This window comes from Sylvia atricapilla, chromosome 7 (assembly GCF_009819655.1).
Source record: "Sylvia atricapilla isolate bSylAtr1 chromosome 7, bSylAtr1.pri, whole genome shotgun sequence".
NCBI lineage: Eukaryota > Metazoa > Chordata > Aves > Passeriformes > Sylviidae > Sylvia > Sylvia atricapilla.
In genome coordinates, this window is record NC_089146.1 from 12,257,495 (window position 1) to 12,284,667 (window position 27,173).

The 27,173-nt window shown below is 47.4% G+C and overlaps 2 protein-coding genes across 2 annotated transcripts in view; one reads left to right on the top strand and one right to left on the bottom strand.

Annotated features, from left to right (window-relative positions):
- Window positions 1-7,094: 7,094 nt before the first annotated feature.
- Window positions 7,095-11,563, top strand: FZD5 (frizzled class receptor 5). The gene has a single exon (XM_066322630.1). It carries the CDS (start codon window positions 7,095-7,097, stop codon window positions 8,838-8,840), a length of 1,746 nt encoding a protein of 581 aa, XP_066178727.1. The 3' UTR covers window positions 8,841-11,563.
- Window positions 11,564-14,800: 3,237 nt separating this feature from the next.
- The window catches only part of CCNYL1 (cyclin Y like 1), a 33,080-nt gene continuing 20,707 nt past the window's right edge, over window positions 14,801-27,173 (bottom strand). Inside the window, exons 7-10 of the mRNA XM_066322631.1 lie at window positions 26,017-26,136; window positions 23,837-24,003; window positions 19,331-19,493; window positions 14,801-16,542 (exon numbers count right to left, since the gene is read on the bottom strand). Of these exons, the coding sequence (XP_066178728.1) occupies window positions 16,426-16,542; window positions 19,331-19,493; window positions 23,837-24,003; window positions 26,017-26,136 (567 nt within the window). The 3' untranslated portion in view covers window positions 14,801-16,425. The remainder of the gene's footprint in view (window positions 16,543-19,330; window positions 19,494-23,836; window positions 24,004-26,016; window positions 26,137-27,173) is intronic.

A 27,173-nucleotide genomic window follows, 5' to 3' on the forward strand; every position in this document is an offset into this window, starting at 1 on the left:
TCTGTTTCTGGCTCTTTTTATTGTGTCCAATAAATGTTGATTATGCAGGGATTTAAATCTGTATTTCAACATAGTTTCATTCACGTGATTTGAATGACATGATTCACTAAATCTTAGTTCCAAATATTCCTCTAGCTCTGTGTCAAGCACTTCAAGGATGTCAGAAGCAGATAGGGAAAATCTGAAGTGCCTGATCTTAGCAAGAATGCCTAAAAGGTCAGGTAGAGGACATTGTTTCAGGAGGTCTCTGGCTTTGATACTTTCTGGTTCATAGGAACACGAAAACATGGCATGTGTGTATTGTTATGTGAATGTTCTCCTTCTAGGGTAAGGTACATAAGTACACATACAGGATAAAGCTTTCAAATGCATTATTTTTGATTACTTCTGATCTTAAGTGAGCAATATGGCATGTTGCAAAGAAGTCCAGTTTCTGGAAATAAAGTTCCCTTAAGGTTGCCTCAAGAGAGTCTGGAATCACTGCATCTGGAAGGTCTTGGTCACAGCATCTTGAGAGGCTAGTGAAGAAATGTAGTCAAACTGGCTTACTTGTTTGAAACCTATTTTAAATACACTCAGTATTTTCAGGAAAAGACAGACTGAACTCAAACAATTCTGAACACAGACTGAACTTGCTTTTAACAGCAACAGTTGTTATCATATGTTTTACACCAATTCATAGAATTTTAAGGCCAGGAGAGACCACCCATAACTGCAAATGTTCATACTGAGAGCAGTTTCTTTGTAAAGTGTCAGTTCAGCAGAGACAGAAAATTTTTTGGAAATGTTTGTTTTGAATGACCAACTTTCTCTGAAAATTAGGCAGGACCTAAGAGACAACTGCTCACCAGGCAGATTCCTGCCTGAAGTCTGCCGAGTTTGCCAGCAAGATCCATCACTCCAGGATTTCCAGGTCCTGCTCCAAGTCCTCCCCATTCCTGTGCTCCTAAGGCCTTCCTGGACAGGGGGCTTCTAGGAATTCTCCGTGTTTTGAGAGGAAACCTAGCTTTTCCTGATGCTGCAGGATTGCTCAGAAGTATGGGCAGCTTGCCCTGTTTGGAACAAACTGATGTGTTTTACATTGTTTTTTAATGTTAGAATTTTCCAGAAAACAGAAATTGTAAGTTATAGCCAGCTTCAGTCTAGGCTGCCTGACTGCTCTCCAGAGGATTGGCCATTACAAACTTGCATTCCTATCTCTGAAATACTTGCCACAAATTTTTCAGCCAGAGGGTCCTCTAACCTGTCCCTCTTTTTGCTGGAATAAAAAATTGCTTAGTACTTCTGTCTCTGCATCTATAGCAAATAATATTTAAATTTTGGTGTAAAACAAGCAGATAGAAATGAGTCTCCAAAGGCTGTGATCTGAAGCAGGGCAGGAAAAGCATTTTGCCAAAGGAGAATTGCTTTGAGCAGTTTCACCCTGAAGGTCTCACACAGCAAAGGAGAGGGCAGGAAAAAGGCAGAAAAGGACAGAAGTATTTTTGGGATAGCGCTGATCAAACCAGCATTGGTCTGAAGGTAAGTCAAGCAGTAATTAGTCTATATTGTTATTGTTTCGTAGAGGCACTTGATGGCTCCCATGCATGAGTTTGTTTTACTCTGTGGTCAGAGTCAGGGCTGGTGTAAGCCCGTGCTCATCTTTGCTGGGCTGCAAAGCTGTGCTCCTTCAGGCCTGCTGAGGAGCCTGCCCAGGGCTTTGGCTTCTCACACTGCACTGGTCTTCAGAAGCCAACACTGGTGTTCTTGGTTACAGGGAAGTGGTGATGGCCCCACCTCATGTGCATGTAGAGGGTTAGAGGTGCTGTGATGCAAACCACAGCTTCGTGGCTCTTAAGGTCACTTTTGCTGGACTTTCAGATCAGACAGGGCAAAACTCAGGTGGTTCATGGGGAATGCCCAGTGCTCTAAGTTGGGAAGAGGCCTGAGCTGCTCAGACCACTGGAGTGGCAAGCACTGGCCCCTTGGTTGAGAAAAAAAGTCGCAGCTGCTGATTTTGCAGCTTTCCTGAGAGCTTGGTTCACTTACAGCTATAGGCATACAAATATATGTGCCACACAATAATCCGGACTGGAGCAAAGTATTTAACGCTGAAAAATATTTGGAGCAACTTCTTTGCAATGTATAGAGCAGCAAGAGTTAAAAAAACAATCTCGCTGTATTTAAACAGTCATTACTGCTTTCTGGGTAAATAACACATGTTTTTAGAATGGTCTCAATACACAATAGACGCTAACACAATAAATCCTAATTGCTCTGAAGGACCCATTAGGCTGTATCAGGTCAATACATGGCGGAGCTTTTTTGAAAGTCACTCACCCTGTTGTTACATAAGCCACAAATTGAAAGTCCATAAATAAGTATTTGCCAAATGAAGAGTGAGGGCTTTGCCAGGGCCATACTAATTTATCATGTCAACTTCACTATGGGGACTGTTTTCTTTTCAAGGGCCCATGAGAGAAAAAGAAAAGAAAAAAAAAAAAAAAAGCATAACATGATGTGTTTCAAAAACTACATATCTGAAAAGTTTCAGATGTTTCAGGCTGCACTATATCCCCCCAAAAAAATTAGATGTAAGGAACTTCACTTCCTCTTTATCTCAGTGCTGTGTGAGTCACAGCAAGGAGATTTGAAGACCAGTCATGGCTGTGGCATGGCAGAGGCCCAACCTCATTCACCACCAACCCTCCTGCCCCTCTGGGCCAGGGCCTGATCCTGCCTCTGCATGCTGTGGTCGTGGCATCTCAGGACAGGAACATCCCTTCAGTATTCCAACAGTGGCTCATGGGAAGGTTTCCAGTGCCTGGGGAGACCAAAGAAAACTTATTACATACATTTTATGAGCACTTATACGTATAAGTATAGTTAATTAATAAGTGATGAGTTTTGCAAAATTAGTTTTATGTGCAGCCACTCTTTCTGATTTTACTTTGGTCTTACTCACCTGAACTTTTGGGGGCATTTTACAAACTGCAGCACTTGTGTTAGGTGTTGCTAAAGTCTGTGTCATTGTTAGAAATCAAGTTTTGGATTAATACAATTAGAAGTTTTAAGTTCCATGTAACTTTTTGGATATGGCTACAGGTTGGCATGGTTTTGTTTTCCTGCAATAAGTTAAGGTGTGTGATTGCACAGGTGTACATAAAAACAAACTGTATTGATGTAAGCTAGGATTTTTAAGAGAATTTCGGCAAGGCATGGTGAAAAGCATTCAAATGATTTAAATCTGAATTCCTGTTCCCATGACACAGCCTTCAATTCATCTGGGCACATGAGAAATGCTCACCTCTGCTGCTGTTGCACTTCAGTAGGATTTGGGTGCCAGGGTCCCTGTGCAAATGCCAGCAGTGATTCTCACTCTGCTCTGCCTGCTTGCAAAGGGCCAAGAGTCCCTGTGTCTCCCTGCCTGTCAGGTCCCTCCTGCCTGCAGTGCAGCAAGAACCTTGGTCTTATTTAGGAGCCCCCTGCTGCAGGTGCTGTTACACGAGGTCAGTCTTGGTGGTTGCAGCACAGGCAGCCTGGAGCTGCAGCTCCCAGGTGGGAAGGCAAACACTTGCCACAGGTGGAAGCAGAAGCACGCCTCAGTGCAGCATGCAGCCGTGTCCTCAGTGTGGGACAAACACTGATACCCTTTTGTACCAGTACACAGTGGTCTGCTGTGCTGGAGCTGCCTGGGGGCTGCACCGGGAGGCCAAAAGGGATGTCTGTTCCTGCACTTTGTGACAGGCAGTAAGGCACAGTCTTGTGCTGCTGCAAACCACCTTATGGTCCCCAGCACCCCCTCACTCAAGCAGTTTGTTGGCAGGGGTCACTGCTAATTCGAGCAATGCCTGAGGCAGCAGAGCCTCCAGCTGGGGTGACTGGCAGGCTGCCCACCAGCCCCGGGAGACCGGAGTCACCTGCGCTGGGCCCCCGCCGCTCCCTTCCTGGGAGCTGCAGTCTTGTCAGCAGTGCAGACAAAACCAGGATTTGCTGCTTCAAGCAAGAAGGGTCGAGGGCCAAGAGGTGGTGTGCTGATCCTATGACAAGAGGGGCAGGAGGTTCCTGCCCTGCTTTGGTACCAGCAAAGCCAAGAGTGAGATCAGTGCTCTCTGGCTTTGTCCCTGCCCAAAGCCTGAGCTGAAAAGCTCTTTGCGAAAGTCTGCTGAGTCCTCTAACAAGGGCAAGGGCAGTAGCCAGTCTTTACAAAGGAAACTCGCTTAGTGCTTTTCTAAAGTCTTTTAAAAGTCATGGTAACCTTCACAAAAGCAATTTGTCCAGGTGAACTGTGTACGCTGACAATCAACAGTGCAAGAACCACACACAGAAATATTCATCACCTTTTTACTTTCTGCTTCTACTAGGAACCATTGCATCCCAGATGAAAATGCCTCAGTGGGTGGAAAGCATGTCTGTGAGGGCACATATTGTCAGTCCATGCCTGTGTCCTCTGGGCTGGAGCCAGGAGCAGGCATTAGATGAACTCCCAAGCAGACCTGTTTAGCATGGTGGAGCTTCATGGACCCTCCTGCACATGGATAAAAGGTAAAGCAATTTTTAATAATTTAAGAGTTTATTTAACTACAAAAGCATTTTCTTTGGGCCAGGAAACACTTCCTTTTTTGTCTGGAGGGTTTGACACAGTAAATTTTGTGCAGACACATCTTCTGTTACCAATAGTGCTGGATGCACATAAAGCACTGTACTCTTGTACTGAAGAGATGAGTAACAAACTATCAACTGCACTTGCACTTACACCATATTTAATCCTGCTCTGGTTGTTCTGCTACATATTCATAAAAAACAAAAGGGAAACAGAAGCACAGAGCAAGCCAACAGATGTCTACCTGGCTCTTAATTGGATTTTATGTGTCCCCAGTGTAGCAAATATAGCATTATTTACAGCCAGGCTCTAAGAATTAGATATATCTGGAGGAGTGGCAAAACCTGAACCAGGCTACAAGAGTTGATAGATTAACTGAAATGAAGAGCTGCCCTATTTTCCCCTTCTTATCTTCTCCCTTCCCACTTATGTACCCGCTCCCCATTGTGTGTCAAATCAAACTAAGATATTGCCCAAGAGAATGCTTATAAAAATGAAAAATGCCAACAAAAAAGAGAATTTGTGCTCTTATGGAGCTTCATCAGCATTTTCTAATTGTACAGCAATGATGATAATAAAAAGGCTGCCCTCTGCTCTCAGCTATAATTTGGATAATCAACTGACAGCCATAATGAAACTGTCTGTGATTGCTTTCTGCTGGGCTGCTAGTTCACAGAAACTCATTGTTGGGGAGAATTAAAAGTTATGACTCCTGCTACAAGGATATGCCACTGTCTTCCAAAGGAATATATGATTTGTAATTTTCTTCTGTATAGCTATTATTGGGAATACATCGAGCATAAAGCAAAGAGGTATTGGGATGTCAGATTTTTTTTTTTTTTCATTTTTTAAACAAAATGTTGTTAAGTATCAAAGTTGACAGTGCCAAGTAATATGCATGCCTAGGCTGGGTGAATGTGGATCTCAGGGGTGGTTGTGCGGTCTCCGGCCTTAAAATCCCCAATGACTTTGGTCACCAGCAGTCAGTGCTCTGCCTGTGGGTACATCAGCCACTGGTCTCAGAGCAATAAACAAGCCAGGTTTTACTTCTGGGAGGAAAGCAGGAGCTAAGCCATGCTTTGAGTCTTTGCTTTGCCAGCTCTGGGTGCAATTAGGGGTATTTTGGGTGCTGGTGTTCCCCGGCACCAGGCCTTGAATGCAAGCTGCCTGTGATGTGCTGTGGGTATGTCTTAACTAGTTAGATCCAGGGCTGGATGCAAGTGTGCTCTGGTCCAAATTGCCCTTCCCTCTGCATCCACTGAGGTGGAGTGAGTAGCTCCTGTGTAAGGGCTTGGGAGCAGCCTTGTGCCATAGCAGCTGCAGTCTGTGACCCCGAATCTGGCTTCTGAAGCAGGTCTGATCGCCTGTGTGCCCCGAACATTTAGTGGGCTTCAGGGAAGCGCTTGAAAATCAGGCTGGCAATTTCGGTGTTTACGAATGCATGGACTGGAGGACTGGAATTCCTGGCAGCTGAGCGAGACCAGCTCGGTGGCCCTGGCAGGAGCCTGCGGTCCCAGGGCGCTGGGCAGAGCCCTCTTCCCCGGTGCGGTCTCGTCGGTTCGCGCTGCGCTCCAGCGCCGGCCACCCGCCTGGGAGGGGAGAAGGGGGCTGCCAGGGCGGATGGCCACCGGAATCCGGGCAGAAATGTGGTAGCGCCGCTGCCTGCACCCGGGCAGGAGCGGTTTCCCTTGCGGCCGAGGTTCAGCGTTCCGGGGGTCGGGAGCGCTGCCCCGCCGGGCAGGTTGGGCGCGGGCAGCGCCGGTAGATGCTACAGGGCGCCTTGTACCGGGGCTGATGTGCCATGGCCGGAGCAAGGCAAATCCGGCCAGGACCCTTTCACGTCTTCCCTTCTCCTATCCAGGGTTTCGCCTCGTTTGTCCTTCCGCCTCGTTAATCCCCTGACGGCGGGCGAGGCCCCGGGCCCTTCCCGCGAAGAGGGGCTGAAGGGCCCGAGGAGGAAGGGGCGAAGCGGCGGCAGCGCCGCGGGCACCGCCTGCTCTCCTCCAGCCGCTCGGCTCTCCGCGCCGTGCCGAGGAAGCCGGGCGGCACTGCGGGGGCGGGGGGTCCCAGGTCTCGGGAGGGGCCCGGCGGGTAAGAGGGGAGTGGGATGCACAGATGTGGAGCAGCAGCGGTTTGGCAGCACCGTCATGTGCTCACTTCGCCGCCTGCCCCGGGGCCGCGGCAGGACCCCGAGCGCCGGCGGACGGGGACACGCAGCGCGGGGCTCGGGGCTCGGTGCCCGGCGCGGGGGCGGCCGCGGGGAGCCCCGGGGGGCGGGGCCACGGCGGGGGCGGGGCCGCGGGGAGCCCCGGGGGCGGGGCCATGGCGGGGGCGGGGCCGGGGCGGGGCCAGGGCGCGGCGCGGAGCGGGGGCGCCCGCCCGCCCCAGAGCGCAGGTGGCGGCGGCGGCGGCGGCGGTCCGGATCCCGCTCTCGCTCCCGGCGGGGCCCCGCTCCCGGAGCGGAGGCGGCAGGTGCCCAGGACATGCGGCGGCGGTAGGACGCGCGGCGGCGATGGGCGGCCGGGGGCTGCCGGTGCCGCTGCTGCTGGGGCTGCCGCTGCTGGGGCTGCCGCTGCTGCTGGGGCTGCCGGCGGCGGGGCGCGCCGCCTCCAAGGCGCTGGTGTGCCAGGAGATCACGGTGCCGATGTGCAAGGGCATCGGCTACAACCTCACCTACATGCCCAACCAGTTCAACCACGACACGCAGGACGAGGCCGGGCTGGAGGTGCACCAGTTCTGGCCGCTGGTGGAGATCCAGTGCTCCCCGGACCTGCGCTTCTTCCTCTGCAGCATGTACACCCCCATCTGCCTGTCCGACTACACGAAGCCGCTGCCCCCCTGCCGCTCCGTCTGCGAGCGGGCCAAAGCCGGCTGCTCGCCCATCATGCAGCAGTACGGCTTTGCCTGGCCAGAGAGGATGAGCTGCGACAGACTGCCGGTGCTGGGGGACACCGAGGTGCTTTGCATGGGATACAACCACACGGAAGCCACCACCCTGCCGCCTTTCTTTGGGAAGCCCACGCGCCCTGCCAAGGACATGGCCAAAAACCTGACGCCACTCGATGGGCAGCGCCTCTCAGGGCTGGACTGTGGTCAGACTTGCAAGTGCAAAGCGCCCCTGGTCCCCATCTCCAAGGAGTCCCACCCGCTGTACAACCGCATCAGGACAGGGAAGGTGCTCAACTGTGCCATCCCGTGCTACCAGCCCTACTTTACCCAGGATGAGAAGACCTTCGCTACCTTCTGGATCGGCCTCTGGTCCATCCTCTGCTTCCTCTCCACCTCAACCACCGTGGCCACCTTTCTCATTGACATGGAGCGCTTCAAGTACCCCGAGCGCCCCATCATCTTCCTGTCTGCCTGCTACCTCTTCGTCTCCATGGGCTACATTGTGCGCCTGGTGGCAGGGCATGCCAATGTGGCTTGCAACCCGGAGCACCACCACATCCATTACGAGACCACAGGCCCTGCTCTCTGCACCGTGGTTTTCCTTCTCCTCTACTTCTTTGGCATGGCCAGCTCCATCTGGTGGGTCATCCTGTCCCTCACTTGGTTCCTGGCGGCTGGCATGAAGTGGGGCAATGAGGCCATCGCTAGCTACTCGCAGTACTTCCACCTGGCTGCCTGGCTTATCCCCAGTGCCAAATCCATCGCTGTACTGGCACTGAGCTCTGTGGACGGTGACCCAGTGGCCGGGGTTTGCTATGTGGGCAACCAGAGCCTGGAGAATCTGCGTGGCTTTGTGCTGGCACCACTAGTGGTTTATCTCTTCACCGGCAGCCTCTTCCTGCTCGCTGGCTTCGTCTCGCTGTTTCGCATCCGCAGCGTGATCAAGCAGGGCGGCACCAAAACTGACAAGCTGGAGAAGCTGATGATCCGCATCGGCATCTTCACCGTGCTTTACACTGTGCCTGCCACCATTGTCATTGCCTGCTACATCTACGAGCAGCACAACCGGGAGGCCTGGGAGCAGGCACAGAACTGCTCCTGCCCAGGGGACCCTCACCGCCCCAAGCCCGACTATGCTGTCTTCATGCTCAAGTACTTCATGTGCCTTGTGGTGGGGATCACCTCTGGCGTTTGGATCTGGTCTGGCAAGACACTCGAGTCCTGGAGGCGCTTCAGCACCCGCTGCTGCCGGGCCAGGAAGCCTGCGGGCGCCTCTGTGTACGGTGAGGCCAGCCCGGCGCTGGTGGGCAGGACGGTACTGCCCAGTATGGCCTCCTACCACAAGCAGGTCCCACTGTCCCATGTGTGACCAGAGGGAGCCTCGGTGACCCCAGCCACAGGGAGAAGAGGGTTGCGAAGACCCTGGGCCACAGAAGAGGGGGTGACGGCTGGGCCACCCCTGGCATCTTCAGCCCCACCATGGTGGTGCTGTCTGGGACCACGGGCATGAAGCAGCTGCAGCCCCGGGCAGGGCAGGGGGAGGTGCTGCCAGCTGTGTGGGGGCAGAGGGACAGGGAGGCCTGGAGCCTGGCACTGCCATGTATGCCCCATTTAGGATCCCACATCCTGGCTGGCAACCTGGGATGCTGCTGCCTGTGGGCCAGTAAGGTGGCAGTAGCCCTCAAGCACTGATTTGTGTCCCACAGCAAGCCTCTGGGCAGGTCTTGCTGGTGCTGGAGTGAAAGGCAGAGCTGTAGCAGACAGGGCAGTTGGTGGCCCCCACCCCAGGTGAGGGCTGGCACTGAGCCCCTCACTAAAGCCCAGAGAGCCGGTCAGGGAGAGCTGGCAGGGGGTGCTGCTTCCCTGGGTGCCCTGGGCAGAGCTGAAGACTGCCCTCAGTGCCCCCAGGCCACCAGGCACAGCTGCATATTGAGGAGGAGAAGGCTGGGGGCCCTGGTGTGAGGCAGCCACCGGCCCTGCTCAGGCAGCAGCACACCGAGCAGGAGGGCTGGAGCAGGACGGGCCGGGGGCTTCACGCGTGGTGGCAGTGCCGGAGGAAGGGGCCGTGGAGAGCATCTGCCACAGGGAGCAGGGTCCCATCTGTCTGTGGTGGTCCCTTCTGCCCTGGGCAAGCACATCTGGCCCCCTTCAGCCAGGGGCTCAGGACCGGGCAGGAGCTGGCTCGGGGAGGCTCAGCTGGGTTGCACTGACTCCTTGCTCTGCGATGGGCAGCCAGCTCCACTGCCAATGGAGCCACAGCCCGGGGAGCTGAGGGGCTGCACAAGGGGCCGTGTGGGTGCTGAGGCTGCCGGCCCAGCACGGGGTTTGCAAGGAGCCCTGGCACTGCTGGCTCTGGACTGGGAATGGGGCTCTCCTGGGCTGCCCTTGGAAGGGTCGGTGCTGCTCGTGCCTCTCGCCTCTGCAGCAGGGTGAGTTCCTCCTCCTCCCCTGTCCCATGTGAATTACCTGGGGCGAGGGAGGCAGGCCCTGTGTCCTGCCTGCCAGCTGTGGCATGTGGCACAGCAGCTGAGCATGGCACAACCAGCCCTAAAAGGGTGGTTGTACCCCTGCAGTGAGCAGTGACTGCACGGCAATGTCCCAGCCAGGCGGCACGCTGTCTCTCTGGAGCAGCAGCTGGGTTTTGCAGTCAGTCAGCTTCAATATTGTTGCTGCTTTTTTCAAAGCTGTGCCTCTCCTAGAGAGAGTACCAGGTTTGAGAAGGAGCAGTTAGTTGAGGAAAACTTAGCAGAGTGGTCGTATCTCTTTTCCTCCAGCTTCCCAGGCCTTTTTCACTTCCCTGGTTCAGACAGCAGCTGAGCACTGACAGAACCATTGCCTGGCATTAAGCAGTGGTGACAGCTGGGTTTCAGTGAGCAGAATAATGGTGAGGGGCTCTGTTGTCAAAGTCACTAAATGCAGCCAGGGCAAGGGGCTCCAAGCTGTGGCACAGGATGAGGTTGGCTGCCTCTGGCTTCAGGCCACTTGTGAAAGCACCTGTGTTTTAATGTTTTTTTCCTGCCTTAAGCAGTGGTGATGTATGTAACTACCCAGCCATTCCTGGAGTCCTTTTTGCCCTTCTTCAAACATGGCACTGTGACCCAGCTGCTCAAGCACTGGAGAACAACTGCTGGCTTTGCTCCTGCAGGACTGCAAGGATCTGAGGTTGTTCTTGACACCTGTGGACCACTTCAGTCAAAAGGTTTCCACCTCATTTTAAAATGAAAACCTGGGAAGTGAGGGAACACTCCAGTGGCACGTCTCCGGATAACGGTACTGCATGAGTGTCTCTGGGGTGTCCTGGATAGAGGAGACAGAGGTGCAAGGATGAAGGGCTCACCAGGGGCTGTTCAGCTGCACCCATCCACACTCTTGCAATAGGGCTCACCCCCTCCAGCATTTTGGAGTGCTTAATTGTGGACAGAATTGCACCATATTGTGTTACAAACTGTAAATAGTTGTATTATAGCCTAATTTGTACATACAAGAGCCGTAGTGACCTTTGATACAGGTTAGGGACAGGTGTGTTCTCAGCAGTGAGGCAGGTCAGCGCAGAGACACTGTGGGTAGTCTCGTGCTGTAATCCAGGGCATTAAATGATTCCAACCTCCTTCAGTCTGCACCTTGCTGGACTCCTCTCTCTCTATAGTGCCTTTTGTAGATACAGCTAAACATACATCATGCAATACAATGAACAAAACCATGTCAAGGGTAGTATTTTGCTGTTTTTGTTTTTTTCCAAAGTGCAACTGACTGTGCAAAGAAATCCAAGATTAGCTACAAACCGTTGCCTATTGAAAAATGCAAGAGCGTTTTCAGCTTTGATCTGATGGTAGGGTAATACAATCAACTCGTGTTTGAGCCTGGCTTCTCAGCAACAAGTGGCAGGAGGGGGGAAGGAGCCGTTGCCGTGTGCCCTGTCTGCTGTAGCCATTTACGTGTTGGGTTTTGCCTCCTCCGTTACCGATGCTGTTCAATGTTGCTTAAATAACTGTACTATATTATGTGAAAAGCTGAAGAAATTTTATTCAAAGAGAAGTATGAACATTAGTTATTTATGAGGATAAAAAAAAATAGTGTGTATTGTTTTCTTTACTTCTGCTTCTGTTGGAGTGTTTATTGCCTTAAAAGCTTACCTGTCAGGGGGAGGCGTGTGCTGGGGATGGTGGGGAACGGGTGAGGCAACTACATTGTGTGGCACAGGAATAGCATGTTCCATGTGCACAAACCCCACGCAGAGCTGCCCTTGGCACAGAGGATGCCACACATCCGTGCCCTCAGCGCCAGCGTGCCCGGGCTGGGTGGTGCAGCCGGGCTCTGCCCCGAGCTGGGTTCTGTGCTCGGGGGCGGCCGTGCCGGCTGTGGCCGTGACCGCGCTGACAGCGCTCTCCGTGACGGGCCAAGGTCACGCCTCGCTGCTAAAAGAAGGTTAACTATCAACTTTTATTGGCTTTCTGCAGTTTGCACAGTACGTGTCCCTTGCCCTGTGCCGAGATCAGGCCCTGAAGAGGTGCCCTTTGATACTCCTGAGGCCAAGCAGATGACAGCTCCGTACCCAGCAGGTTGCTGCACGCCGGCCCATTCGGGTGGCTGTGTTGCCATCTGCTGTGCGACCTCTCCTGATGCGAGGAGCGCTTGGGGAGGGACAGCAAGGGGTTAAGGCTGGCTCGGTGGTGACTAATGGTGCAGGACTCTGCTATCTAGTTAGGTGTGTAGGCACACACCAGGTCCCACCAGATAGGATCTCTTACCTGGAAACAGCATTCCAGCACCCAGTGATAAACCTGACAGTCCCACAGCCTGACTCACCTGATTCTGCAGGGATCTGCCTCCACCATGCTCAAGTACAGACAAAACACACCACTGGAGCTGATCCTGTTGCTTGAAGGGCAGCAGTTCTGGGGTGTGGAGGGGACATGAACCATTTCAGCAACAGGTTCTTCTCAAGGAGCTGTGGACACTCACTGCCTGCTCCCGGAAGTAACTCCAGCACCTTGCTGGCAGCCTTCTTGTCATTCTTGGCTGCCAGGAAGCTGATGTGTCCTCAGCTCCTCAGTAAACAGGAGTTTGGCAGCACTGCCATCCACCGCCTACCTCAAGCCACCGTTTCTGAGCGAGGGAAGGGCCTTTCCTGAAGGCAGTGATGAATCAACTGCAGGATTCCGTCCCCGTGAGCACACACGTGCTCTGCACAGCTGGCCCAATGCTCGTGCTCCTGCGCTCTCCACGTTCCACTTGGTCAACTTCAGCCACCCTCGAGGCGGTCACCGGCTTCCCTGGGGCTGAACGGTGCAAGTGCAGCACAAGTTCAGGCGGGGTGGTGTGGGGAATGACAGTGTCTGATGGCATGGGGACCGTGTCACTCTTCAAATAGGTTTTAATATAATAGATCAGAAGCCAAAGTGGTTATTTCACCTAGAAAATGCCTTGTCTGTGAAGGCGGCCTGAGACTTTCCCAATCCTAAGACAAACAGGCCCATGCTCTGCTATTTAAGTGCTCTTTTGCCAGTCCATTGAGGGGTGGGTGTTGGTAAGGGCAACTACAGTCACTTTGGCAGCACCCTGAAATTCACTCTGAGTTGGAAAACAGCTTAACTGGTGCAAGGATAGTTTTTCCAGGTAACTGTTCTAGGTCATTGTCCTGCACTATGGGAAATCCCAGGACAGGATGGGGGCTGCCTGCCCAGTGCTGAGCTCTGAATGGAGTGGCTCACCCTGCCCTGAGCACTCTTGCCAACCTCCTGTGCAAGCTCTTGCCTCAATGGCCCTTCTGTCCAATTCTGCTTGCTCAGGGTATGCTTGACACCTATACTCTTATCCAGGAGCAGTGGTCTTGACATTTATTCCATCCCTCAAGTGCCTGTCCTCTTAACTGCCAAACCCAAACTGAAGTAGTTCTCGTAAAATTCCCTTGGAAACAGAATACACAGTCCCTGTACACAAAGGGAAGGGGCTGCTGGAGCCCAAGGGCATCCTGGAGCCCACAAGCACCTCCGTGGCCTCCTGCCCCTGCTGACTGCTAACACACACTGCTCCTGCTATAGCTCACATCACTGTTGCTGGGCCGTAACACAGCTGTTGTCTCTGCAAACAGCATTTACTGCCAAATGGGGAGTGCTACCCTGGAACTGAAAGCAGATCTCCTCAACATAGATTAAATATTATTCAGCTGTTGGATTAAGAAAAACAAGGTACATTGATCCTATAGGCAGTTGCTCTTCCCTGGGAGCAGAGGTAGGTGACAGTCTCTGTAATTCCAGTATTCTGACCATGATTGTAATTTTTCTTCTGTCTCTTTGAGAAAAGTGTTGCCAGCATATAGAATAGTGCAAATTGGAGGGTATTTCCCCTTCACAGTTCATTGTCCAGCAGAACCACCGAAATGCAAATTCCCTTCTGAAACACTATTACTGCCCAGCACCTCAAAAGGGAGCTTTATGGTTTACATGTTATTGTTTAGCTAAGAAATACGCTAGCTGTGTTTTCCAGAATTTAACTCTTTTAGGAGTACCAGAATGGTAAATGGAATTGCTATTTTTTCCCTCTTAAGAAGCCGAGTTGGAGTTCAGGCCTGCTTAGTATCTGCTGAACAGATCAAAATCCCATTGATGATGTGCTCTGGGCTACAGTAAAACTAAAACCAGGTAATATTCAAAGCAAAACGAGGTTCATAGCAGCTGTCTCCTGCAGGATGTATTGCAGAAGCAGCCATCATCAGCTTGAGATGTCGTTCACCTGCCATCCAGATCAGCAGGAAGAGTCTCCATCTCATCTGGCAAGAAAGAAAGGAGTGCTCCCAGTCTCTGCTGAGCAGCTCACAGTGAGTGGCTGCTTTTGGAGCAGCCCCACAGCAGAGTGCACCAGGCCCATCCCACACAGCACCTGGTGGTGCTGAGGGAAGTAAAGCTCGTTAGAAATTAGGTCACAAGTCAGTCCAGGAGCTGGTCACTTGTACCTTCCAATTTAGTGCTCCTCAAGGGAGGACTTGAAAACCATCAAATTGCCTCCAGAGACTGGCCCTACTTAAAAGACCAATAAGGTGCAAAGAAACTGTCAGTGAATGGTTTATTTGAGCAGCCCAGGTCAAGTTCTAAACCCAAAGACCATGTGGGAAGATCTGGGCAGCCATGTAGGGCTGCATCCCCCCAGGACTCTGCTGCTTGCTGCCAGACATTGCCAGCCCATGGGGACCAAATGAAGGTGAGAGCCTGGTGTGGGGAATGGAGAGGCCTTAACACACACACACCACTGGGGTTTCTGGGTCTTGTGGTTTTTTTTTCCTTTTTTGAGGGGCAGTGGATTCCTGTAGCTGTACAGAACACACCCTTCACCTTTAATTAAAATAGAGTTTATTAGCTTTTCTTTTAATACAAACATGAGAAAGGAAAACCACCTGAAGATGTAGTGTTATTTTCAATATTGAATTGTGATCAATACCTGAAGTGCCAAGTTCCGTGGGTTTGGGAGCCAGGGGCTGGCACGTTTGCATACTGCAAAAGGCTGTATGCATCATTTGAACAGCTGAGTGCAGCCACACTGCTGATGGCACTCACACAGCCCCACTCCCAAAGGCAGATGGACTTGTTGTTCAGTGTAAGTTTCTGGGCCTTGGCTGTAAGAGGAAGTGCACAAAACCCGTGTCATTCAGAGGGAGATCTGCTCCTAGGACACTGCCTAGAATCTATTTGGATCCAAGAAGGGAAAATACTACAAAGACTTGTAACAGGAAGAGTCTAATAATACTTATCCTGTTTAGAGTTCAGTTTCAGAGCTTGAAAGTAAGCTCTGTTTCAAAATCTTAGAAAGAGCAAACCCCAAGCCTCTAGAGCGGTTGCACAAGATAAAATTCAGTTTGGGGGAAAAAAAGGTTTATAGAAAGCTTTTTGATAATTCTCAGATGAACACAGTATTTTTCCATCTACCTTGACAGGTAGTCCAGGATTCTCAAACTCATTATTGTCTCATTATGAATGTAACTTCCTCCCAGGAAACTGAAACCCAGGGAGAGCCAGATGGATGCACAATGTCAGCTTTAGGAGCTCACTGTATACAGCACAAGAGATCTGCAGTAGAACTCAGAGAAGCAGTGTTGCACACACGCCATTCACCACTGGATTGCTACACTGTTTGGGATGGTGATGATGTTTCCAGACCAACTTTTTCATTCAATGCCTCAGAAAAATACACAGATTACATCTCTTCCAGAGCAATATAAGTATTAGAAAATGAGAGAAGCACCATAATTCACAAGAAATGCAGCATGGACCCTATACATTTTAACAATACATAAAACCATATCTCTGCCCCCAGTCAAAACATTCAAAGTCTTTTGACAATCTTTACTGGAGTGAAGTTGTGGGTGCAGAGATGGAATTCCTTCCTGCTGGGCAGCTTCTTGGTATGAACACATCACCAATAATAGCAGCTTTTAGTAGCCAAACCAGGGAAAAGCCATCAACACGTGTCTATGCTACTGTTTTCAGCTCCAGAGCGGCTTTATACTTTAAGAGTCCCATGTGTTGTTTTTGTTAACACTGCATTGACCTGAAATACAAATGCAGTGAGACTCTGGATGACAGAGGAGAAGAGGGAAGAACATAGTAACTATAGTCATGTGGTTAGTGTTTAAACTCTAAAATTTAAAACTACTTATTATTAAAAACCTCAAGAGTTCACAGCTATAGGCCTACATAGTAAGCAAACATCTGTGGGGGAGAGAAGGAGATAAGTTTGTTTTTGCACCTCTGGATACATTAGGAGGAGGAGAGAGTTGATTTGACAAAGGCCTTGTCTTTTGCACCAAGTATGTTCCTCAAGCTCTGGGCTCCCTTGGCTGATGGACTCTCCTCGCTTCCTCTCGCTGGAAGACACCATCACCGCTGGCCTGTGTGCATGGAGTGGTGGATTCCTCCGCTTGCTGTGGATGCTGGTTCCTGGTGCTGCACCTTGCTCTCTCCTCAGGAGAGGATGGCATTAGAACGGCGGATACCAACTAAGTTATCAGCACTGAACGATCGTCTCATAGCAGCTTTTGACAAGTCTTTGTATTTGTCTTCACACAGCCGGGAGATTGCCTGGGCACCACAGACAGACACAAAGTGAAAAGTGCGCATTAGGGAAGCTGGAATATTCCAAGGCAGGTTTTACAAGAGCAATACCAGCAGCACAGGTGCTCTGCAGCAGTGACACTCCTGGCTTTTACCCAGAATGACAATAAATAAGGACTACTCAGGAGGGAAAATAGTAATGGGGTCTGTCCCCAGGGCAACATGAACCCTAGCCCTCAGAAAGGCAGACCTAAAAAAGGTGAATAGTTTCCATATGCAAGTATTTTTTTTAATTTCTAGTCTCACTATCTAATGAAAAACTTGGATCCATTTCAGACTTGAGTTTGTGGAAGTTATATTGAAAATCACCCCCAGTAGCTGGGTCTGGTGCCCATGGCAGCAAAAAAATTTATTTTAACAGTGTTGAAACTCACACAGGCATTTCTTTGAGAGAACAGGTTCAAACTGAAAAGGTTTCTGCACTCCCTTGGACATCTTACCCTTGGCCTCTCAGGGCAAGCAAATGGATTTCTACTAGGGTGTCTGGTTTGCCTTTACCTTCTCTACGCCCTCTCACTCCCAACATATTCTTTCTTACCAGGATCACGCCCATGATCTGAGAAGGGAGGGCAGCCATGGTACTTTATTATGGCAATTAAATACTAGCATGTGTAGACAATCTAGTGTTGAATTGCTTTTTCATCCATTTATTGGCTTGCCTCTGCCCTGCTTTATCTGGCTGTTCTAGTAACAACCCTAATTATTTAAATCCTAATAACACAATTGTAAAAAAAATGCTGTGTCTCCTCCCCTGCAAGGCCTGTTTCTGATTGGAGCTTTCAGGCATTATCAATGCAAATTAATAAGGATACTTGTAATAAAAAAGTCGAACTGAATTTCAGCCCTGAACATTTACTTCCATTAATAATTTACCACCTATCACCAGATGAACTTTCAGAGTCCTGTGATCAGCTACAAGCCTACACCTTCCCTTTAAGGCAGCAGCCATTCAGCACAGCCCAGTGTTCTGCAAGTTCAAAAGGTGAAAAGCACTCTGAGCATGAATAAAGTTCTAAGTGTATTTTAAAATAATTATTTACATTTATTTCTGCCGACCTTCTGGAGGCATGCATTTGGCTCAAGAGTGGCATTCTTTGAGACACTGGCGGTATGAGCTCCTGGTGCAAGACCAGACAGACTCTCCATCCTGCTTTAATGCTAGCACATCAATCACACAGCAACCTGTGTTGACATATTTAGCCCCAGTTGCCCATATGGTGTAAATCAGTTTTCAGTTTCTGGAATTCACTAATTCACTCCTTTATACACGCTCCTATCAGCTGTTTATGTGCTTCTAACCAAAAGGTAGAATTAAAAATTTTACCAAATAGTCTAAATATTTATCACATTTTAGAATTAAACCCCAAAATGTCCAATGTACATGCATTAGTAAGTGCATGATAGCAAATTACATACAATACTGAAAATTACTCTGGTTTTAAATGCCAAGCCCCCAAATATTAAGAAAGAAGAAACAAAACAGGCTCACAATCTGTAAATCATCCACTTATGCCCTGGCACTGAGCAGTTCAGTAAACAATTTCCTGTGGACTATGAACTGCCCTACAACCACATTTACAATTAGTGACAGTGTTAGCTTAAAGTGCAAGTAACAAGGGTGAGACAAAGCAGAAGAGCTGCACTGCTTAACTTTAAATACAGGAATTCATAGGCGTATCATACTTATCATTCCAAAGGACCAGGAGGGATCACACTTGGTCCTGAAATTCAGGTACTTATGGGACAAAATAAAATCCCTAGTCCTTGGCAGAATTATTGGGGGTGGACGACGGAACAATATAAGCCAAGAATCCGCAGCACACCCCTCTCTGAAAGGGACCATGGTATCAGTGTACACAGGGCCTGTGGTAATGCTTTTGTTGAAAGGTCAACAAAACAACATGCAGAGTCATCAATTAAACCTGGACAGATGAAAGGTTGCATTGATCCAACAAGAAATTTCCCTGGGAACCCAGGTAATTGTGTATTTTCAAGATGTCGTACGTATCTCCAGCAACTAGGAAGACTGACTCTGCAAAAGTTAAAGCTTTTTAACATGAGCCTTCACACCAAGAAGGCTGCAGGGCCTTCCCACAAGGGCAGCCTTTTCCATGGAGCAGAAGGGGACAGTAATCTGCATTTACACTCCTCTGGGCATTCTGAAGGATTCCCAAGAAGAGGCTATTCTGAAAGTTTATCTTCAGGCAACATTTCTCTGGAAAGGTGAGAAGCCACAACTTATTTCTGCAGCTGCCCTCAGACAAACTGTTTATCAAACCGTGAGAGCATTAAGAGTGCTCCCTCTAAATCTAAAAGCAGCTGTGCAGTGGGAGGCAGTGGGAAACCTTCAGCTGGTAGTATTTAGATGGGTCTGAGTGTGACTGTCTCTAGGTGCTTGGAATACAGACTGTGACTAGGGAGGGACAGACAATCCATTACATATGACACTAATCCTTTCAATTTTAAGTAGGCTAGCTGAACTATGGTTCCAAAATAATATCCATTTTATTTTGCTATCTGCTAGACTTTTGTAATCTCTTCCAAAACCCTTCCTTTCCTCAGAATTCTAGCTTAACCTAGGCATGGTTTTAGAAGTGCCAACTGTATTTATAAAGGGGTTAAATTACCCTGTAATACACTAATTTAAAAGCTTTTTAGTTTTTCTAACTGCCACTTAACATGACTAGCAACAGATGCTCTTACTACTCATCCAAGACAGAGGAGTTCCCTAATCAGCCACTCTCAGACCATTTACCTCCAGCTTCTGTGCTCTCTCTTTACTGAGAGGCTCCAGCAGAAAGCTCAGGTTATTGTCATCTGCTAGGGAGCGAAGATCAAAGTAGTATTTGGCGTAAACACTGGCAGGAACATTGATATTAAACTGCAGTAGCTCCAAGAAGTGTCTTTCCATCTCGTTCCTAGGAGGCGTAAGGGACAGGAGACAAAGGAGAAAAAAGATTGTTTTAGCTGGCTGAAAACACTGAAGAGACCTCAAGCTTGTTTTAAACCCAGCAGCTTTGAAACAGGTCACCGAGAGCTCTGCATTATTAGTTTCGAGAGACAGGTCATTCCCTGGTGCTCCAAACAAGGTGCAGCTTTTGAGTCCTGGCACCTCCGGCTCGGCTCGGAAGGCAGTGCCCTGTCGTGCACTCGCTCGGCTGAGCCGGGAGGTTCATTCTTCGGAGTTCCATTAGTGCAGCTGTACAATTCATGCGCCATTCTCACTCTCATACGGCCCCACACTATAGTGATCAGATGAAAGGAATGATGTATGCTGTTTATTAGCTCTGAAGAACTTGCAGACATTTTCACCAGGCTGATAACAGGAAGGGGGTTTATTGAAGTAGAGGCGGACTAACAAAAGGAGTAGGCAGATCACCACGGCAACAAATGGATCTATGAAGAGCTGCTGCTATTATCTCACAGAAAAAAGCCTCTTGAAGCAACATGGATTCATCTCCAATAAATAAATAAATAAGCAGCATTAGGTGGGAGAAGGAATTTTCTCCTCAATAGCATTAGGCAGGATAACAAAGTACTATGTCAAAGGGCACTGTCCAGTTTTTACTCTCTTGTCTGTTTTCACCGGGCAGAATACTTGGAGGAAAGTGTGGAGAGTGCCATGACATGAAATAAACTGCTTCAGCTACTGTAATGTGGTTTCAGCTAAAGCAGAGATATTCCACAGAGGAAAAACAATGTTTTACAAATTAATCTAGAAAGAAATTGGTGGTACCCAAACTGAGCAGTTCAACGACAACTTAACAGTTCCTACAGGCAGCAGATCTGTTCCAACAGAATTTAGCAGCTGTATAGGCCAACTGTGAATACACCAGAAGGTGAGTTACACCAAGTCAGTGCCAAGGTTGTTACTGCTTTTTTGAGAGCTTTTAAAATGGATGCTTTACCTATCAGTGTAGGGGCAAATAAATCAAGGAATCATCCATATTGTCCTGTATTGGGTGGTGGGTCTCAATATGAATAGCAGCTTTGTGCTTCTTTCTAGCATAGCAGACTTGAGTATCATTGAACCTAGTGCCAAAATTAATTTCCTGTTCATATGGTCATAAGCCTATAGAAATGTAAATCAGATAATGTTTTGATGATCAGCTGATCAGAGCTTGATTTACCCTGTGAGTAAATGCTCTTCACTGCCCCTTTTGTATTCACTAGGCTAATACATTTTAATTCTGTAAAAATACAATTCTTCATTGGATTAACAAGTCTATTAAGAGTGGTTTAAAACCTGGGAAAGGATAATGCCCATGTTTTTTCTGTGCCTTTTTTACAAATATATGTAGCCTAAAGAATGAACAGCATGTGTCCCCTTACAAACAATGATGGCAAGATTAGCAGCTGTACTGTTAATTTTTCAGCAATTATAGATTTGGTCTCATCAAAGCTAGCAAGTTCTGACAAAGGATGACTTCCAAATGCCAACTGAATTTCCTTTCATTTTTCCCCCATCAGAAATAAGTAAAACAAAACAAAACAATCTATCTCCCAAAACCCAAAAGAAAAACGTTTTTCATTAAAAAACCCCACCTTTGCCTTGGTCAAATAGAAAAGGGCTTGTGACAGAAAAGCTAAGATGAACACTTCAGCTATGTTGAGTACAATGAGGCAAAGGCTCACAAATGATCACATGTGGCAGTAGCCAGGCCTGAATCTTGTATCCCTCCAGAACCTGAGAGCTCCCAGCTCCTGCCCTAACAAAGCTGCTGGGGGCACTGCCAGCCAGACTTTGGTGGGCAGGAGGTGCCCCTGTGCTGCCTTCACAAGGGGTGCCTGGCTTGTAAGCACACACACACACAGATTTGCAAACTGGGTGAACTAAACCAGATATAATACCTTTTGCCAGTTCCAGAGTGGTGCAGCCCCTGTGCTTGGCTTGCACTGGTTCAATAAGAGTATCTGTCAGATTACTGAGATTGAATTCTCTTGGGTCTCTGTATCTAGAATAGAGTTCACAAACAAAACTTGCCACCAGTTCTTATAGATAGGCTGTTCCTGCACAGGAATGGCCCACCCAGGGAGCCATACCTGGCTGAGTCCTGCCAAGCAGTCTTTAGCTGGGGAGCCGCTGGGATTTTGGGTGGGTTTTTCGGCAGCATCACCAGCCATCTCCAACATCAGAATCCAACTGCGACTGAAATCCTTTGCCAATTATTTTCTCTCACTAACTCTTGTATTTGGAATACTCACTATCAAATGACTGGTTTAAAAAATACTGCAACTACTAAAACTGACAATAACTATAGTACCAACCATGAATTGCAAGTAGACTTGTAAGCTTAAAACCATTTTTTTCCAAGGCCCCTATAATGGTGATGTTATCCAGCCAAGGAGTGGTGAAGTCTGCCCAGGTGCAGTGCCCGGGATGAACATCCTGTGCCACTATCGGGAAGGGAGCAGTACAGTGTCTGCCCATACCTAAATTCAAAGGTCCAGACCATCTCAGATGAGATGGGATTACAAAAATCCCATCCTCAAATTGGAGGAAAAAAATATGCCTAAATTCCATCTATTTTCCTTACCACTACCACTGCTTTGAAAATACAAGTACTGACAATTTCAGGAGACCCAGCATCGGCAATGGAGCATAAATATCCTGCTTGTTACTGATATTTTCAGTGCTATCAATTTGATTTGTCCCAAATAGGGCTAGAAGAAGAGACATCAAAAAGAGCAAGATGTACACTCCAGCACTCCTGGCTTGGCTGACCCCACTTCAGCCATCTCAGAATTATCTGCAGCAACACTTCAAGTACGTTCCTCAGATAGAGGAGCACTCAGGGCCAGGCTGAGTGAAGATGCACATTGTATAAAATCACTAATTATGCTTTCCCGAAAGCAGGGCTGGCACAGTCCTGCATTTTGAGACAAAGAACTCCCAGGCAAGGGGTATGTATAAAACAAGTAACAGTGGTTGCTGTTTGAGATGTGAAATCATTTGAATAATAAAAATGTTTGGTGCAGAAAACTCCCTCATTTTTAGAAATACAGCCCCCCACCTAAAAGGAAGAAAACTAGATATCCCTCTTCCTAGAGAGTCCCAAGTTAATAATTACTGTATTTTAAACATTAGTTTGGGCTGAATCCAGGGAAGAGAGCTTGGGGCAAGAACACTGCCCCATGACACAGGCAGCCTCCCAGTGCAGAGCTCTGCCAGCTCAGTCTGCTCCTGTGCTAAGACTGCTGTCACTGCATAGGCGTGGACACATGCTCAGGGCACAGCACTGTGATTGAACTCCAACACACACAAAGCATGCCATGAAAGCAAGGCCAGAAAGCCTGGTGTTTTAAGCTGGACTTTTCTACCTGTGATAACAAGAGAAAAAGGAGAACAAGCTGGCAAATAGAATTAAAACAAAAATGTTGATGTTTCAAAGCTCTGAAATAGAACTTTGTGAGGAGGAATTTAACAGAAAACCTAACGGGCCAACTACAATCTACATAAACACACCTCCAGCCCATAGCATGAGGATGAATATCTTCCCATACTGCAGAATCTGGCTTAAAGCTGAGTGCAGCCAAAAAAAGACAGCAGATTCAAAAATTCTGAAAAACTGAAATTGACATCTAAGACAAAAATACATCTAAGGAACAGCCTTACAAAAACAAGCAGTAGTAAGACTGAGGACTTTGTTTCCAGCACTGGAGGCACATGTGAGAACCTACCCAGGGAGGAAAAGCTGTAGCAATAGCTCTGTGTAACACAGGCAACCATAGCTACCCACACAAACAGCTGCCAGCAGCAGCACTGGAGTTCAGACCTTGAGATGTTTAGGCCTTAACTGGATACACAAGCACACATGAAAGTCACAAGTTATGGTTCACCTTGCAATTCTTCAAATTCTAAAACAGAAAAGGCATGGTACAAATTTAGTTCACTTTTTTTTTTCCCCCTTCTAAAAACCTTTTTGATAAGACTAGAAATTGGACAGTTTTGTTCCATGGCTCATCACTGAGATAAAGAAGGTAAAGTCACTAACTTCGAAGTCTCACACAAGTCATTAAAATTATTATTACAGATTTGTCTCAAAGTAGGGTAATTATCCAAAGTTTCTTGAGGTAAAAAGGAGAATTGAGGCCAGACACTAAATATACACCTTATATATACATCATAGCAATAGAGAGATATTTTTTCATCATGATCACAAAAATTGCTATTTAAAAAACCACAAACAAGCTAAAGCATCACACACAAAGAAAAACCAAAAACCCCACCACTGTAGATTACCCAAACCTTGCAACTTACATGTCCTCAACAGTAATGTCCTTGAGTATTTGGCAATAATCCACATTCCACACAGCTTGATCATCCCAAACTTTAGAAGCCAGCAGAATAGCTCCTAGGACTATCCTCTTCCAGTTACTAGGGCATATGTCAATCTCTGCATAGGTTAAAAGCCTTTCCAAATAAACCTATAGAAAGAAGGAAAAAAACCAAACAACAAAACCCTGCAATTGTTTGTGTGTAATTAAGGCTGGGAGCAGAGCTGAGCAGCAAATATGCCAGTCCAGTATGACTATTACTGTTAAGTGGGTCAACATAAGTATCAGTGATTACTACTCACACTTAAGAAACAAAATTTTCTGGGGTTACAGGTTCCATTTTTTATTATCCCACAAGAGCTGGACCACCAGGGTACACAACAGCTAGTGAGGTGTGAGTTGTGAGCAATGAGCACTGCTCCTTCAGGGAGACACTGCTACAGCTCTGTCACCAAGTCACACTTCACTGGCAGGTTCTCATTAGGGCCTACCTGGATAGCAAATCACTCAACATCACATTAGCCTGTCATGGTTAAGGTTCAGCACTTGTAGCTTAACAGGAAGTACTAAAACCTGCATTTCCACCCCTAGTGATGGGACAAAGATGTGTTAATTGCTGTCTTTCCACAATGAAAGGCCTTTAGTGTTATTTTTGTTTTACCCTGTACAGAACAGACTTCAATCCCTTCATGTCCACCACCAACTGCTTAGGCAGTGAGATATACTCTACTCCAAAGATGTGCCTTGGTCTTTTCCTCCTGTGAGATCTCAAACCAGCTCTAGGATGCTGAATCTATCTCTTCCTTGAAAGTTCTCTACTATTCACACTCCTTTAATGATCCATTGTACTAAGTAATATGCACTTTCAAATCTGAATATAAATTGTTTTTAATTTTCTATTCTCTCATCTAAATCTAAGTTTCTAATGTAGCTCCAGATAAATTAGTGGGTAAGGAAGTTCCATCTATTAAGGCATAAGGGGGGAGTAATCTTTGTCACTGAGGTCTCCCCATGCCTTCTTCCCGTCCTTGGCTTGTAGCCTTCAAATAGTCTAAAGATGTTCCTATAAAAACAGGGCCATCTAGTGGTAAAATTAATTTTAAAAGCCAACTCCATGTTTTGTAAACACTTCACATAGTTTGTCCAGGGTTAGCTGTCATCTTGTTCTGTCAAAATTGCTTCCCTGTCTGAAAAAGCAAAAACCTCCAACTACTTTCAGTGTTTCAATACCTCTTAAATATTCAGCCTTTTAATTACTCATTTCCTTATTAAAGAGAGTCCTCCAAGCTAAGTTTGCTTAATTGCTATATTGTCTTTTGGTGATGGTTCTGTTCTCCTTTCACGCCATTTTTCAGAAAAAAGACACAATGAAAACTGAAGTTTAGTGTGCAACAAAGTGCAGTTTGAGAGACAGTCTAAAGTAGCAATTATACCTGTTGTGGTTTTCATATACATAAATTTCCTTTCATATATATATGCACACACACATATATATAAATAAAAAATCATTGTCACTGATAAATTTTTAAATCCATCATGCTTTCTGAAATCAAACAACAAATTGTAATGAGATTATTATCTCAATATTGTTCTTATATTCTAAGTACCTCCATGTCACCTGGGGAAAAAAGTTATAGCCTCTTTGCCTTAATTAGAAAAAAAACGTTTGGTAGAAAGGTGGCAATGATTGAAGGACTTAAATGAGAAAGATCCTCTCCTAGAGTTCCTATAGGATTGACTCTTGATCCCTTGAGGCAGTTTTACTTGTTCTGGTTAATATGAACTCTAAACTCACACCTTCCCCTCCACATAGCTGAAATAAAAAACATCTTTGTGTATGTTCTCATCACACCCCACTGTTTACAGCATCCCACTGTTCTGCTCTTCTCAAGATTCTTCAGCCAGTTATGTATTATGAAACAAACAGGGTTTTACAAGTAATTAAACAAGTAATTAAGCATTACATATTTATATACAGAAAAGGAAATTGCCCTTTTATTTAATCACTTCTGTGACCACTTAGAAGTCTCTACTGAACTCACTTGTACTGTGCCTTCATTAACAGGGTTTCATGAGATACTCTTAACTATTTACATGTCAGTTAAAGAGGAGAGGGGAAGGTCTCCCCAAAAGCCTGAGCTGCAGCCCTGGGGCACCTCTTACCAGTGTGACTATTGCACACTCTGCTGTCAGCTGTGCGGCGCTGAAGAGCGTCCGGACAAACCGGTAGATGTGCTTGTGGTCAGGGTCATGCTTGTAGTAGTCATCTGGGACTTCTTCCCGCTGAAAGAGAGTTCTTGGGGTTACTGAAAATCTGTCTCACTTAACACTGACTCTAAAGAACAGGTTCTTTCTTCTCACTGAGGTGTATACACTCATTTCCTGTCACAGAGGCAGAACAGAATTATACACTGAAAGAAGCAGCCTTGCAATATTGCAAACATTCCAAACAAAACACAGTAGCTTTAGCTGGTATCTCTCTTCAGAAAACTTGTTTGAGCTGTGGGGCCAACAGGAAAGAGCACGAACTACCATCATCACTGCAGATGCTAACTATTGTCGAGGGAACATTTTTCAGACTGAAAGAGATGTGAAAAGAAATGCTTTTCCCTGCAAGAAAATCACAGGTATATTACACACCAGGGAAACAATGGCCCCTCAAAAGGCAGAATTAACAGACTTCTTGAGATTCTTCTTCCAGCTGAGGAAGTGCTGAAGAACATGTGGCAATAATTCTGTCACAGGTAGAACTAGAAGGTAATTTACACTGTCTTCATAGGACTCATTCTTGAGAGACTCCAGAAAGACAACAAAGCTAATGAACAACTAGATTTAACTAAACTGTTTCGAAACACAGGGGATAAGAAAAGCTCAGAAATAAACAGTCTGTGAAAGCAATCCTGTAAAAGTAAGTGTTTGAGATACATTCTGATATTCAGCACTTTTGCTGGAGGAATGAAACTTCAAGAGCTCCAACTCCGCACACTGGTACTGCAAGACTGATACTGAATAGATTTCTGTCTACAGTCCAAGTCAGACCTACAGAATGGTCAGGACAGCAGCTAAGAAGAGCATACCTGCTTGATACTAAGTTAGCAGGTGTAAGGTTAAGCAAAGCAGCATTTTCCTGTGGTTTCGTAGTTTAAAATAGCCGAGGAGACTGTCAAGTAAAATGCAGAGAGGTAAGTTAACTTTGCCCACACAGCCTTCTAATACACCACTAACCATCAGAGGTAAGTTATCTCTGCAAGGGGGATATGCAACATTAGGAATAGCAGGAGCAGGAGCACTCATCATTCCTGTGCTACACATGGTACAAA

Coding starts and splice junctions, on each gene's coding strand:
- FZD5 (XM_066322630.1), top strand. CDS start 7,095: ATGGGCGGCCGGGGGCTGCCGGTGCCGCTGCTGCTGGGGCTGCCGCTG.